At 40.2% G+C, this 13,952-nt stretch overlaps 1 protein-coding gene across 1 annotated transcript; it reads right to left on the minus strand.

The window, feature by feature from the left end:
- Positions 1-478: 478 nt before the first annotated feature.
- LOC104460330 (inactive pancreatic lipase-related protein 1-like) lies at positions 479-11,946 on the minus strand (the record flags this gene model as incomplete). The annotated part of the gene is made up of 10 exons (XM_010079970.1): positions 11,898-11,946; positions 10,962-11,116; positions 10,326-10,451; positions 8,397-8,531; positions 7,227-7,335; positions 4,483-4,602; positions 4,123-4,242; positions 2,551-2,669; positions 1,712-1,841; positions 479-590 (listed from the first exon to the last, which is right to left on the minus strand). Coding segments are annotated over exons 1-10 (1,175 nt in total), but the record flags the coding sequence as incomplete, so codon positions are not given.
- Positions 11,947-13,952: the final 2,006 nt, after the last annotated feature.

Genomic DNA, 13,952 nt, shown 5'->3' on the forward strand with positions numbered 1-13,952 from the left:
CAAACCATTCTGTGATTCTATGAAAACACCTTCTCCCTATTTTTCATATTTTTCTGATATTTTAGTTGAAACAAGAGAAAAATAAACAAAACCACAAGGCAAGCAAGCAGCTTTCTTGTAAGCAGGCAAAGTTATGAGCCACAAAAAGCAGTAATAAATGAGGTAGCTTTAGCAGTAACACTTTACAAGCCTGTGAAAGACAAAGATCAGAATTCTGCTAGTGTAGGTCCAGCAAGACCTTGGTGTTAGAGCAACAAGTGACACCGAATTCTAATATTTTAAAATCCTGCATTCTAAACTTCTGCCTTCAAATCCAGAGTGAGTGAATTCTCACTGCATTTACACCATGGAGCTGTATCTGGAGGGGGGGTAGAATGTGATCTCTGAAACAGGACCAATTGAAACAGAAACATCAATTGGCAGTGTTAATTAATCATTCTAAAACTAAAGTTCATTTTCTATTGAATTTTGAACTTACTTGATGACCTGATGCTGCCTTGTGTTCCCACCGCTTCCGTACAGAGCAACATTCACATATCCTTGAGTTCTACTGGTTCCAGAGAGTGTCACAGTTACTTTGTACCTCCAAACTACACAGAAGAAATACAGTAAATTAGACTGTACCCAGGGAGAAACAGTCTCCAAAATATCAAGTGTTGGGGTTTTTGGTCTGTACAGTAAATTTGAAGCAAAAAAAACTTCTCACTGCCTTTCACTTTCAGCTCAAGGGTACATTGCAGACTGCCTGGACTGAAAGGGGTTAACACAATGCTCTCTCACACCTGAATCTTGGTGCTCCCTGCTCTTCCTTGGATTATAACCATGCAAAACAAATACACAACACCTGTGAGTCAGATCTGTCATTATGTCCTAATGAGATCCACCTGGGAAATGGGTACACAATTGTGTTACTTTCTGGGAGGAAAAAAACCAAACATAGTCCATAACACGGTGAACACAATACAGATCTCAGCGTTTTGACCACGAAGTTTTTCATATACAATGAAGTTGGAAAGAAGGAGGTATTAGGAATAAATACTGATATATACCAGAATGTAAGCGGTGTAAAAGGAGTATAAAAAAATTCTGAAGCTCAAGGAAAATTATTTTTGTGGGTGGGAACTTTCTTTTAGCACACAATTTGCAAAAGCAGCTCTTTTCCCTCTGATTCTTGTTTACAAAGGCAAAGGAAGAACCATCCTGTGGGAGCTAACATTTAGGAAAACCTGTTGTAAAGGAGGTCATCTGGTCCATCCACTTCTCAAAGCCGGGCCAGCTGCTTCTTCTTGGTCTTTGTCAAACAGAGATTAGAACATCTCCAAAGATGGAGATTTCCCAGTTTCTCTGGGCCACTCTTCCTGCATTTAACTATTGTCATTGTGGCAGTAATTGTCATACTATTTAATAAGAAATTCCCTTGCTGCAACTTCTGTGCATTGCCTATCCTACCTTCTCCTTGCACCTTGTAGTACAGCCCACTAAACATCTTGGTGACCCCCCACTGGACTCTACAGTTTGTCAACGTCTTTCTTGTACTGGAGGCCCCAAAACCAGGCACTAGTGTTGAAGCAAAAGAGGAAAAGGCATGAAAGACGGAAGAGCCGTTGCACTGCTATGAGGTCTGTTCATCTGTTACAATTAACTGTAAAACAGGAAAATGAAAAGGCTTGTTTACAAGGAGTAGGTAGCAATGGAAATAATCAAAACTCACGAGCAAAGTCCTTAGACTCTCCGGTATTCAGGTAAAGTTTTGTGAAATCACTTTTAATCTTCCCTTTGAATCTATCTGCATAGTGACCCATATTCGGGCATCCCTCTCTTGGGCATGGGAAACAGTTTCCCTAGTGAAAAAAAAATAATATGTCTATTAATAAAATTATCCAGCCAGCCAAGAAAAATAAATTAGTCATAAAATTTATTTTTAACATATCCACCTAACTGGCACTGTATCACAGCAACAACAAATTTCAAGTAACCCTTTCTGTGGCTTGAGAAAGATCATACAAACCAGCCAGCTTTCTCAAAGGCTCTGATTTTCATGGCTCTATGTTTTTCCCGTTCCATATAGCTCAAATCAGCCACATCAGTGACATCCTTGAGTAGTCTTGAACTGGAGCAGAGAGGGAGTGTCCTTCCCAGCAACAGAATAGAAAGAATTATGTCTCCTTATACCTTTGGGTTGGATCAAGAAAGGCCTTGTCTTGAAAACAAAGCTCATTTTTGTCATGGGAGCAGCTTTCTACCACAGTAACAGAAGCAAGTAGTCACCTTCTCCCAAAGTGACCTGAGCAGTATGATCTCTGCCACCTGCCCAGAATGCATAAAGGTTAATCTAAGCACTACATGAGTCAATCCCTGTCTGTGCTGACTGTAGTTTCCAACTTTGACCCAAGTCAGCTGCATGAGCTATAGTACTTTACAATGTCTGACACTTCTCTTACACATGCACGAGTTGGGTACAAGCTTGCATAAATAAATTGAAATTCAGATGTATAGGTCAGAGCCACTGTTTTTGATATGGTTCCGCCTGAGGCTCTGAGAAATACTTACGCTTTCGAAACCATCATATGAAGCACAAGCATAGCCTAGGAATCCATCAGGGTAGATAATGCTGTCAGAGTAATACTTGTAGCTCCGCAAATGATTGCAAGCCACAAAGTCCCGAGTTCCTGTGAAAAGATGCCCTCAGGTTAGTTCTTCCTTTCTGCTCCCATTCAAGGAAAGATACTGGCACAACCCTTGCCATGTCATTGGGATGCATTGTTCCCCTCAAAAGCCTCTTCACAATTCTTGGAGTACCAAACATAAGGTTTGAAGCTTGCTTTTGCAATAAATTGGTGCTCTAAGGAATGTCACTGACTCAACAAGTATAACATGCAGACTTAAAATGCTTTGTGGAGACCAGCTGTGCAGCTCAGCCTAGCCCCTACTCTCCCCTCCACTCACACTTACTCCAGCAATTCCGACTGTGTTTCACAATAGAAATGGAAACTGCATGAAGCAGGTCTTTTGTAGGCAACAGTTGCATTACCATAACAAAAGAAAACCCAGTGAAAAGTACTTAACAGTGAACTTCCTAGGGCAATGGTGATTTGCTCCAGCTGAGGACTTCAAAACAAAATTATTATTATTTGGGGGGTGCTTAAGGGAGGGAGACTCTTAAAATTAAAATAATGAATATATTATTTTCCTTTGTGCTGCCTTTATTTTCTGGACTTTAGGTTAAAAAGAAGATCATATACAACACAGTTATTTCTTTGTGCTTTAATTCCCCATTATTGATAACAAGTTTTCTCTATCAAAAAAAAAGAAAAAAAAGAGAAAGAAAAAGTAATGCCTCCAGCTGCATTGAATAAAACCTGGAGAAAAAGGCTAGTTATCACCAATAAGTTAATGGAATCCCAGAGTGTAAGGTGTTTGCAGTAACATAAGAAAGAGCTTAGATAATATACTGAAGAATGTCTACAGCACAAATCTTGGTTTTGTTTGGTTTTTTTTTTAGTGTTATGTACAATTTAACTTTATAGAGTCACATAGAAATTTTCTAATACTTAAAGCTTCTATTAGAATCATGTAAAACAACAAAGAACAGTGTATTTGAGCAGCTACGTGCCTGTCTTTTTTTAGCTGACTAAAAATAGACACGATGAGGTTGCTTGAATGTAGTCCAGATTGTAATAGGTAATTAAAAAAATAAATGAATTGGTCTATCTCAGAAGAATTGCAGCTGAAGATCCCCTAAGATCCTAAGAAGTAGCTGGGAGCATCATTGCCCTACGCCACCCAGTACTGCTGCTGGGTAACTAAATAGAAAAAAAAATTAAATGCGTTGTTACAGACCCTTCAAAATTGTTGGCACAGTTTCAGAAACTTTTGTTTCTGCTATTAGATAGTTTAGAGGAGGCATATTTCCAGAGGCAAACCCTTTGTCTTGTTTATTTTTTTAATAAGCTCTAGAAAATGGTGTGTTTGAGCACATTAACAATTTCACTGCACTCTGCAGCTGCTGTTGTGGGTGGGTGCACTGAAAGCTAATGCAAACCGTCTGAATTAAGAGAAGTTAAGTGGTTACATTTTGAGGGTGACCTTCCTCTGAATTGATAATGCAATGAACATACTTACCTTCCCAGATGCCATCAATATCTACGATCTGTGAAAGAGCATTCTTCGCACATCCTGGCATCTCCTTTCCTCCATTTGGATAAAAGTCAAGATGTCCTATAGCTGCCATCATGCCAAAACCTGAAACATTTACAGTGAGGGTAAGCATGTTTTAAATTAGCATTGTCTCATGCCTATAGCTCCTTGCTTGAACTTTGTACTTAGTATGTTAGGATATGAGCTGTTTGTTGACCAGTATGGTGTATTTGTTCTGTGTTTGTGCATCACCTGGCACAATGGGGTCTTGAAGAATGATTAGAATACTTAAGTGCCACAGGATATAAATAATTTGGTATTAATGTAGTAGAGCTGAATAATCACCTAAGTAGGGGACTGTGGGAGCTGAATCTGTGTGGATAACATCAACAAACTCTGCATCAGTTTTATCCAGTCTGACTTCAATGGGAGTGCCTTCAAAATAAGGTTGAGCAGGGTCCAGTCCTGAAAGAAAAAAACTACTGTTATGTACAGATAAAGAGATACAATCATAGTATTATGTAAAGTAATATCTATAATAAATATCACACATATAGTTGTCTATGGTTCCTTATAGCTAAGTAGCATAGGCATTAATAAAATGATGATGTGTGTTCTCTCTTACCAACTGCTTTTTCTCACAGGAAGGAGAAAGGGCTACCTGTGTGAAGCCTCTTAAATTTTACTGATTTACATCAATATTAAATCACAACAATTTTATGTAACTTTTTGTTTCCACTTGAAGTTCCCTTTAATAATGTTGCTCAAACTGAAGTTGCTGTGTCTGCATCCCATATAAGTGGTTTGACTGTGTGGTTTCTAGAGTATCTTGTTTAAGAGTACTCAAAACAGGAGCTGAAACCAGCCTGCCTACTTCTGGCTCCAGTCAGATTTTGGAAAAACATCTAGTTTTGGTGTTACTATCTTTGCTTTTGATCCCAGCAGAAATCAGAATTAATTAACTGCAGCAATTTCAGGAGCTTGTAAAGTCTTGCAAATTGCACAATTTTTGTTTGCTACCTATACTTGCATCTCTTCTTGTCCCTGGGCAGCAGATTTGGGTTTGCTTTTAGGCTGAATTTTGTAGACTATTAGCCAAAAGTTCACCAAGCCTGTAATCCCTGAGGAAAAGCAACAATTGAAAAGGGCTGTGTTAATAATATCCAGAATTGTCTTTTGTGTATGAAAGGTCACTCTCCTCAATGCACGCTGCCCTTGGCACTGCTTGCATGATGAATAAGGAGATCAAGCCCATAGCCTTAAACTTTGAAAGCACTGAGCATGTTAAAAAAATTCCTGAAGAATGCAAACTGCAGGGTGAGTTATCTGTATCTTGAGAAAGGAGTGGTTTGATCACCAGTTTAGCTGATAATACCTCTTCTCAGTTTTGTTTTCTTGGAGAGTGTTTTTTTTTCTTGGAGAGTGTTTTGCAATACTCAAATGGCATCTCTGCTTTGTGAGTTCTGTGGAATATCTTTTTTAGAAATTACTACATGTTGCCTATCTTATTGACATCTGCTTTTTTAAAGAAGCAGTTAAACAATTTAAGAAAGATGAGGGTTATCCCCTAAAGAACAGCGCAGGGATACGGTGAGTGGCTATGCAGTGGCTGTGTTCTGCTGATGCTCCTGCTGCAGGCAGACGGCTGAGACAGCCTGGGCCTCCACAGAGCTTTGCTTTGCGCATTTTTGTCATTTAAGTGTTGCAAAATGGTGGCTTCAAGAGTCATTTGCTCTCAGCTGGTGTGGGTAGAGAGCAGATTACAAGCCAAAGGGTACTGAAAAATGAAAACTTGCTGTTGGATCAAAAGGAAGATGAAAAAGCTTCTGGCCAATAGTCACAGAAGCTTGATCCCTTATATCTTGCAAGACACAGACACTATTTATGGGACCAGTGGAGGATGTGCAGAGTCTGCGTATTCAGAGCAACATGGGGACAGCTATAAAGCAAAACAGCACCAAAAATGCCTGCTCTGAAAGAATTGAACAGGAAAACCTCAGAGCATAGAGTGTGTAACTTGCAACAGGGAAAGACAACAGCAATTCAGTGCTGGGGACATGAAAACTGAATCAGTACGGGTGACCAAAAATTAAGAGAACAACATCGTATTCCTTAAAAATATCTAAACGCAGAAACGTGGGAGTGCTTAAAAGGGACAAGCTGCTATTTAGGAATATAGTGAAAAAGGCGGGGGGGGGGGGGGCGGGGTGATTTCTGATCAGTCAGCTTCAGTGCTATCTGGAAAGTAAGAGTGAGGTCACATAGCTCTAACTAATAAAGGCTGTCAAATATCATGCCTCTGATCTCTCTCAGAAAAAAGAAAAGGATGAGGGAGACTCAATTGAAATATGACTATTTAAGTATGAATGCAGTTTCTTAGTAAATCTACTTAAATCTGGACAGACAATGTAATCCTATGTGACTCAATTTTTGCTGCCAAGGAAGTACAGAGATTTAGTGTATCAACAGTTAAGTGAAGAAATTAAACTTCAAGAAGTTTGCTGAAAAAAAAATACTGTTAATGTAGTATACTAAGTGAAAAGTTTGTGTAGACATAGAAAATCAAGGTGCTAATGGATGATATATTGGGAAGGTTAGCCTACTGCTTCTGGAACATCAGGTTTAATCTATCCTTTTCTGGAAAATGCTATTTGTTAGCAAAACTACAGTATAAAATAACGAAGTGCTCACTGTTGTGCCACTTCTAGCATGCTTGGGAGGGACCTGCAAATACTGGGTGATGATGTGCATTGGAGGTGCTGCTATATAACAGGCCAGATTAATGACAGATGAAAATGCAGGAGAAAAGCTGCAAGGACAAGGAAGGTCTGGCTCCGTTGCTGTCTGGAGCCTTTCCTTTGCTGTGTAAACACAGGCCAGCAAACTGATCACCCCACTGACTCTGCTCCCAGGCTTACCAGGGCACCCCTCCCCAATGTACCATGAGAAGGGGCTAATTTCTATAATGCCCAGACCACTCTCGACTAAACTGCAGCCCACAGTCAGATACAATCGTAAGGAAATAAGAGCAACATTTAGTTAAGCAGTGGTGTCTTCAGTAGGATCTGTGACTGAAGTCACTGACTTACCAGTTATTCTTCCAATCCCCGGCCTCCTCTTGCCAGCCTCGCCTGCCACATGTGCTCCAAGGCTGTGGCCAATTATGTGAACCTTGGCTGGAGAATATCCGTATTGTTGCTGAGAAAATAGCAACAAAAAAATTTTTACATCTGTTTTCATCAGCAACAGGGAAGGGTAAATAACAGCTGAAAAGCTACTTTTAATTTGACTACAAACTCAGGAGCTCCTGTAGGGTTTTAGCATCTGTTTGACCATTTAGGTGCTTATGTCCAATACATAGATTTTTCAAAACTCCTTATTCAGGTGATGCCCTCATTTGGAGGCTGTTAAAACTCTAGACAGTTCTGTCAACAGAGTCCTGAGAGGCTCTGTATCGGTTTGACATCCTAGACCCTTTAAGGTTCATAGGACGCTGATCTGGCTTGCAAGACTCAGCCAGGCAGGAACTCCTTACAGCTGGCAGGTCAGGCAGCTGGAGGAGGACATGAGAGGGGAGATGCCTGCAGCCTTTTTGGACAGTAATTCAGTGGCTGCAGTGTAGATATGGAGAGGGAGATGTGGCCAGAGCACTCCTAGACCCGGCGTACTATCAATTTAAGTAATTTGTATTCTTTTATGGGAAATGCATGTTGAAATCAGTTAGATTAAAAGAAGGCTTCAAACCAAGTGTTGCTTCCCATGTGAAGCTGGCTAGGAAAGGGGGCATGTGGCACTTTCCCTAGATTTATTCACTGTGCACAGCTGGGTGGGTCCTGTTTGTCACCGGAGAGCCGTTGTCCTCCAGCCTCTGGCTGCCAGCTGATTTTCTGACATCCTTAAGAGCCCTTTGGTAGAGCTCCGTGACGAGGCTGTTTGCCATGTCTGTTATCTCTGCATATTTAGAACTGTACAACACTTCACATCTGTTAACATCTGTGGAATAACCTGTTGATTGTACTATGGCGTTGTCTTATAGACCTTTGTGTCCCCAAGCTGGCTAACCCTGCTATTATGACACAGTCCTTTAACTTTTAAAAAAAAAAAAAAAAAAGAGGCTGTTTTCAGCACTACTTCTAAAATGATCACTGAGTAGAAGAAAAGGTTTTCTGCTGGTTACATTCACATTCATAAAAGCTCCTGAATCATATTTCTTTCAAATCAGCATTATAACTAGAGCTTTATAACCAGAAGATTCTTACCGTGAGAACATCTACAAAATAAGCTATTTCAGCACCCACAACACGGATGTTGTTCGATGCCTGGGTGTACGGACATCTTGCGCCTTTTTTCCAGTCTACACAGATGCAGTTCACATCTTCCACAGAAAGCATCCTCTGTTTTGCAAAACAAAAGTGAAAACCAAAGAGTCCCACAGTAAATCTGGAATTGACTCATGTTGCTTATTACAGCTCAACTCATCAACGTTCCGTGAATTTGTATGAGAACATTTTAAGAAGCAAAATCTTAGCACGTATTTGTGGTCATACCTGCACACAGGTGTACGAGCGCTCACACAATGCTGAAAGAGGGTGGTGTGCTGTAGTGACAACCACACCATGGTTTCAAATGGCCATTGCAGTATTTTTTGCAGAATGGGAAACAATACAAATACTGACACTTTTTAATTTCAATCAAACTTTGTATGAAACACTAAATAAGAGCTCTAGTCACGTACTGATTCACTTAAGTGATTTAAAAGTACTTATTTAATTCAAATTCAATTAGAACCTCTATTTTTGATTATAAAAATCAAGACTGTTTTTCTGATACAGATTTCTAAGAAAGAGAGTGTGTTCTTATAAGATGGTGCATAAATTGCTGGTGTCACTGAATATTCATTTCGGATTTATGGCTTTATTTGGCCTTTATATAGGCAGACACTTTATTATCTGCCACAGCATCTGAAGCTTTGCTTTTCTTCTCTGAGCTGCATTGTTTGGCTCAATGTATTTTGCTTTAGCAGCTTTGCTATATTTATTCTTTGCTTTATGTTCAGACGTTATAAAGCATCCAAAACAAGTTATAACTAGGAAAGGACAAAAAAGGCAATAGAAGTGGTAAAAATAAAGGTGCAGATAGGATTATTACTTAATGGGAAGGAAAACAAATGACAGATAATCCCATTTGCTGAACTCTTTTTAATGAAAAAATTCAGTGTGACCGTTTTTTGTTTTTTTTTTTTTTTTTTTTTTTTAATAAATTGAAGTATTGTGATAAAACATAGGCCGCAGGAATAGAGGAAGAATTTAAAGATTTATCTTGTACTCTACATCCTTGTGAAAATGGATAAAAAGGATTGAAGGGACTAGCTGAAGCAAAATGTGAGCTATAGGAAAAAATCTCTATTTTAACAGTGGAAAATGGCAGACTGAGAATTATTAAATCAATCTGCTCCTGATACTTTGGAGAAATTATTAACTAACAAAACCAACAATCATTCCTCAATGTCATAAAGTGATAATCAACAGATTATTTTTTCAACAAGAAACTGTAAAATAAATGTAATTCATTTTCTTTTGACCTACTATCAAAGAGAAGGAGGTAATGGGGATGCAATAAATGTGAAATACCTTGATTTTAGTCAACTTTCACGTTGTTTCTCATAGTGTTATCATAAGACAGTAATATAGAATTTAAACAAAATTGTAGTTGTGTGAATAGTTAGTTGAAAAACCTTATCCTAAAAGTGTCCTCAGTCTCCGACACTCATGTGGCAGCCCATACCTTTATGATGGACCTTCCACCTCTAGAAACCTGTCTCTTGTCTGGAGAAATACGACACAATAGTTACAAGTCTGCAGTTATTTCTGGAATCGCCCTAGTTCCTAAGCAGTATCTTGCTCCAGGGCTTGTGTTGCTTTTACTGAGAAAAAGGGCACTTATTGAGCCAAATCCTGTTGTCACTCACTTCACTAAGGGCAAGAATGGTATACATTTTTACAATATGCAAAGCTACATATTTAAGTTGCTAGTAATTTGAAAATGTGGCCTCTTTTCCCCTTCTTATCATGCAAAATACCAGGAGAGAGATTGATTAGAAATAGGGGAAAAAAGACAACTTACAGTAATGTATTTATAAACACAAACAAAGGAACTACTCAAGGACAAGATTTCCCTGTGGTACATACCTTGCACATGTCTGACAGCCAGTTTTCTTCTCCTTTATCTATAAAACCATGTACGACAAATCTGGTTATTCTACCGGTGTTAAAATTTGAGTACCCAATTGTTGCGGCATCAACGGCAGAGATCTCCTGTTAGATATATTAAATTAATACACATTTATATCTGCTTTCTGTAAATTATCAAAATTGCCAAGACTTGAATTATGTTCATCTCTACAGGCATTTAAAAATTATGCAAGGTTAAACTCCTCTGCAAGTGTTCACGTGGCTGTGGCTTAAGGCCTGTACCTCCATTCAAAGCAAGCTTTGACACACATTTTGGAGCCGCCAAGACTTTACTTTTAATGTGTTTTAATCTCATCTGTGGAAAAGAAAAATTATCCAATGGTTTTAAAAATGCACGGTTTCCCTGTACTTCTCAGCAGCCATACAGGAAACATGGGGGAGTGCTGCTTTGTGAGACCTGGAGGAGGATGAGAGTTCTGCCCCAGAGACCCTGCTAAGGAACTGGAAAAGGTTGTCTCTTGAATAAAGTAGAGGTTTGGCCATTTCTAACTTTCCAGGAACACAGCTGGAGTCTGTGTTTATTTACCCTTTTCACATGTGATTTACTAATGTTTAAACCGCAACAGTTCTTACCTGATAGACAGAAGGATTTTGTCTTGTGTACAGGAGGAAGTGAAGGTCTATTTTATCTGGACTCCAGGGTAACCTATGGATTGGTCTTTCCACAGTCCCAGACCATGGTATATCATCTGAGAAACATCCAATCCGGTCATAGCAAACTTGTGAACCTGTAGCACGCAAATCAGATTCATAATATGTGAATGATCAAGGAAGTGGAGCAGGCTGGTCATAGCTCATCGCATCTCTTCTCTGGAGGCCTCGTGGTTTCTGGAAAATCCTGTGGTTTACAGAAAGCAAAGGCCAGCAGTTGCCCTCTCCTAGATCTTCAAAGACTACAGCTCACCCCAGGGAAAGAAGCCAACCTATTGCTCATCAACAAAGTATTCAGAGGAGTTCCTCTGTAGGTATCTTATACCATACCTGGAGTATCTTTTCCCAGCTGTGTTTTGACTAAGGCAAAGACAGCTGATGAGTTTATCCTAATACCAAGCCAAGATATTGCAAATAATCAGCAACAACTGGGATGAACAGCTGACTATACCATATACAAGAAATCTTACACTACACAAGCCAGTAGTTTCTGCTGAATATAAAGCTATACCCTCACTAGCCTGCCTCTGCCTGCCACCCCTGGCTATTTCTCTATTTCCATCACTAAACAAGAATGCAACAAATAATCTCCTAGGTTTGGCAGAGCAATAGCTTTGCTCTGAGATAGAAAATACCAGTATTTCTTGCACACTCCTAGAGTGGGATTTCCAGAGTGGAGGAGAGGAAAGACAACACACACACACGCGCACATACACACACACACATCACCATTCTCATATAGGAAAATGAACCACACAACCTCAATCAGTAAGTTTTAAGGCACCATAGCATAGAATAATATCTCACAAAAAATAGCAGCATAGAAAGGCTATATAAATACTAACTCTGTATTCTTACCTTCTGCTGCGCTGAGCAGAAATAGTCCAAGTATCCAAATTCCGAGCATCTAGAAAGGTAGAAAAAGAAACAGCTAGGATTTAATGGCTTTAAGCTGAAAGAGGGTAGATTTAGATTAGATACTAAGGGGGAAGTTTTTTCCTGTGAGGGTGGTGAGGCAGTGGCCCAGTGTGGTGGGTTAACCTGGGCTGGATGCCAGGTGCCCATCAGGCCCCTCCATCACTTCCCCCTTCAGCAAAATAAAGGGGTAGAATAAGATGAAAATTTTGTGTGTCAAGATAAAAGCAGTTTAATGAAAACAAAGGCCAAAGCCATGCACAGAAACAAAAGGAAAACAAAGATGTTATTCTCTACTTCCCATCAACAAGCAATGTCTGGCCACCTTGCAGGAGGCAGAGCTTCAATAGGTGTAGCAGTTGCTCCTACAGGCAAATGTAATAACCAATGTCCCCTTCTTTCTCCCTTCCCTTGGATTTTATTGCTGAGCTGACAGCACATGGTATGGAATAGCCAATCCAGGTCAGCTGTCCCGGCTCTGCCCCCTCCCAAAGTGTGTTATAAACACCCCTCTGGCCACCAGTGCAACACTCAGCACTAGGAGGGCTACTGTGGGGATATTGACTTCATCTCAGCCAGACACAATACACCCAGGTTGCCCAGAGCAGCTGTGGATGCCCCATCCCTGGAGGTGTTCAAGGCCAGGCTGGATGAGGCTTTGAGCAACCTGGGCTAGTGGGAGGTGTCCCTGCCCATGGCAGGGGGGTTGGAACTTGATGATCTTTAAGGTCCCTTCCAACCCAAGATATTCTATGATTTCCTAACCCACTTGATTAGCAAGCATGCTTAGCTTTCTGGTGTGTCTATCTTCTCTGCAACATGTATCTATGGCCACTGCATATGTGATGCATATATATGGGTCAACTTTAAGTCTGCTTGCTCCACTAGAGATCGTGGGGCTCCTAAAGCATAGCTTATATCCAGACTGATTTTTGTCCTGTTGAGGCTATGCTTCTAATTGGATGTATAGTAGCTACTTTACAACTAGCATAAGGACACCTATGCGAGCTACCATTCCGCTTTATACTGCTCTGTCTTGGGAAGCCGTATACCTGATGCAGTAAAAGAAAAACCCCCAAACTTGAACTACTTACATTGCAGCCTTGAAGCTCCATGCACTAACATGCAAACTTTGTGTGTAGTTTTTATAGTCTGCTTTATCCTTGGAAATGTTCCCAGAAAGATAGGAACATTTATTTTAGATTATAAAATAAAGCTGGAAAACAACCTTAATCATTGGTTTATCTGAAAACTCCAAAATCCATGGACATAGATTTCTTGAACTGGTGTGCTGGAACCCAGAATAGCGTTTGAGCTCCAGAGGTAGGGTAATTCCCAGGCAGGAATAGGGTTTGAGCTCTAGAGACAGGGTAATTCCCAGGCAGCAACATGTCAAAGAGTGGACCATTAAACAGAATTCTGTGGATCTGTGTGGCAGTGCATTTAGGGGCTTGTCTAGGCTAGGCAGGCTTTTGTTTTTAGTGTTGTGTAGTTCGGATGTAGGGGGTCTACTGGGGGAGTTAGTAGGGAAATGCACTGTCTTTAAGTCCCCTCCCTTGCCATGCATCAAGAGACTTTGGATGTGGAACGCTCCCGTGCTTCTGGGTCTTCTGTGCCCATTTCCTGACATCAGCTCACTTTGGTGAAGCCTTATCCCTCTGCGAAAACTTCTTAGTGTGCCTGGTATGTCCTTTCATAGTTAAAGAGTCTGATCTTCTCCTGGTGTGCCTCTCATTTCCTTGTTGAAATAAGTAGATATAGAAAGACAATTGTCTGTCCCTTTGGATCCCTTCTGTACTGCCCATGTAACCCAAGTTTTGAGAAAGCCCTTCTCTGAGTGATGAACTAAGAGAAAACATGCTGTAAATAGAGACAAATAACACACAAAATTTCTTCAGACATTGCTACATGGCTGCTTTGTGTAGTGATGCTACAGAGTAGGTTGTTCTACTAGAGACGTCAACTAAAACTGACCAATCTGGTGGCCTTCTATGATGG

Source organism: Pterocles gutturalis, unplaced genomic scaffold (genome assembly GCF_000699245.1).
Source record: "Pterocles gutturalis isolate BGI_N339 unplaced genomic scaffold, ASM69924v1 scaffold41534, whole genome shotgun sequence".
NCBI lineage: Eukaryota > Metazoa > Chordata > Aves > Pterocliformes > Pteroclidae > Pterocles > Pterocles gutturalis.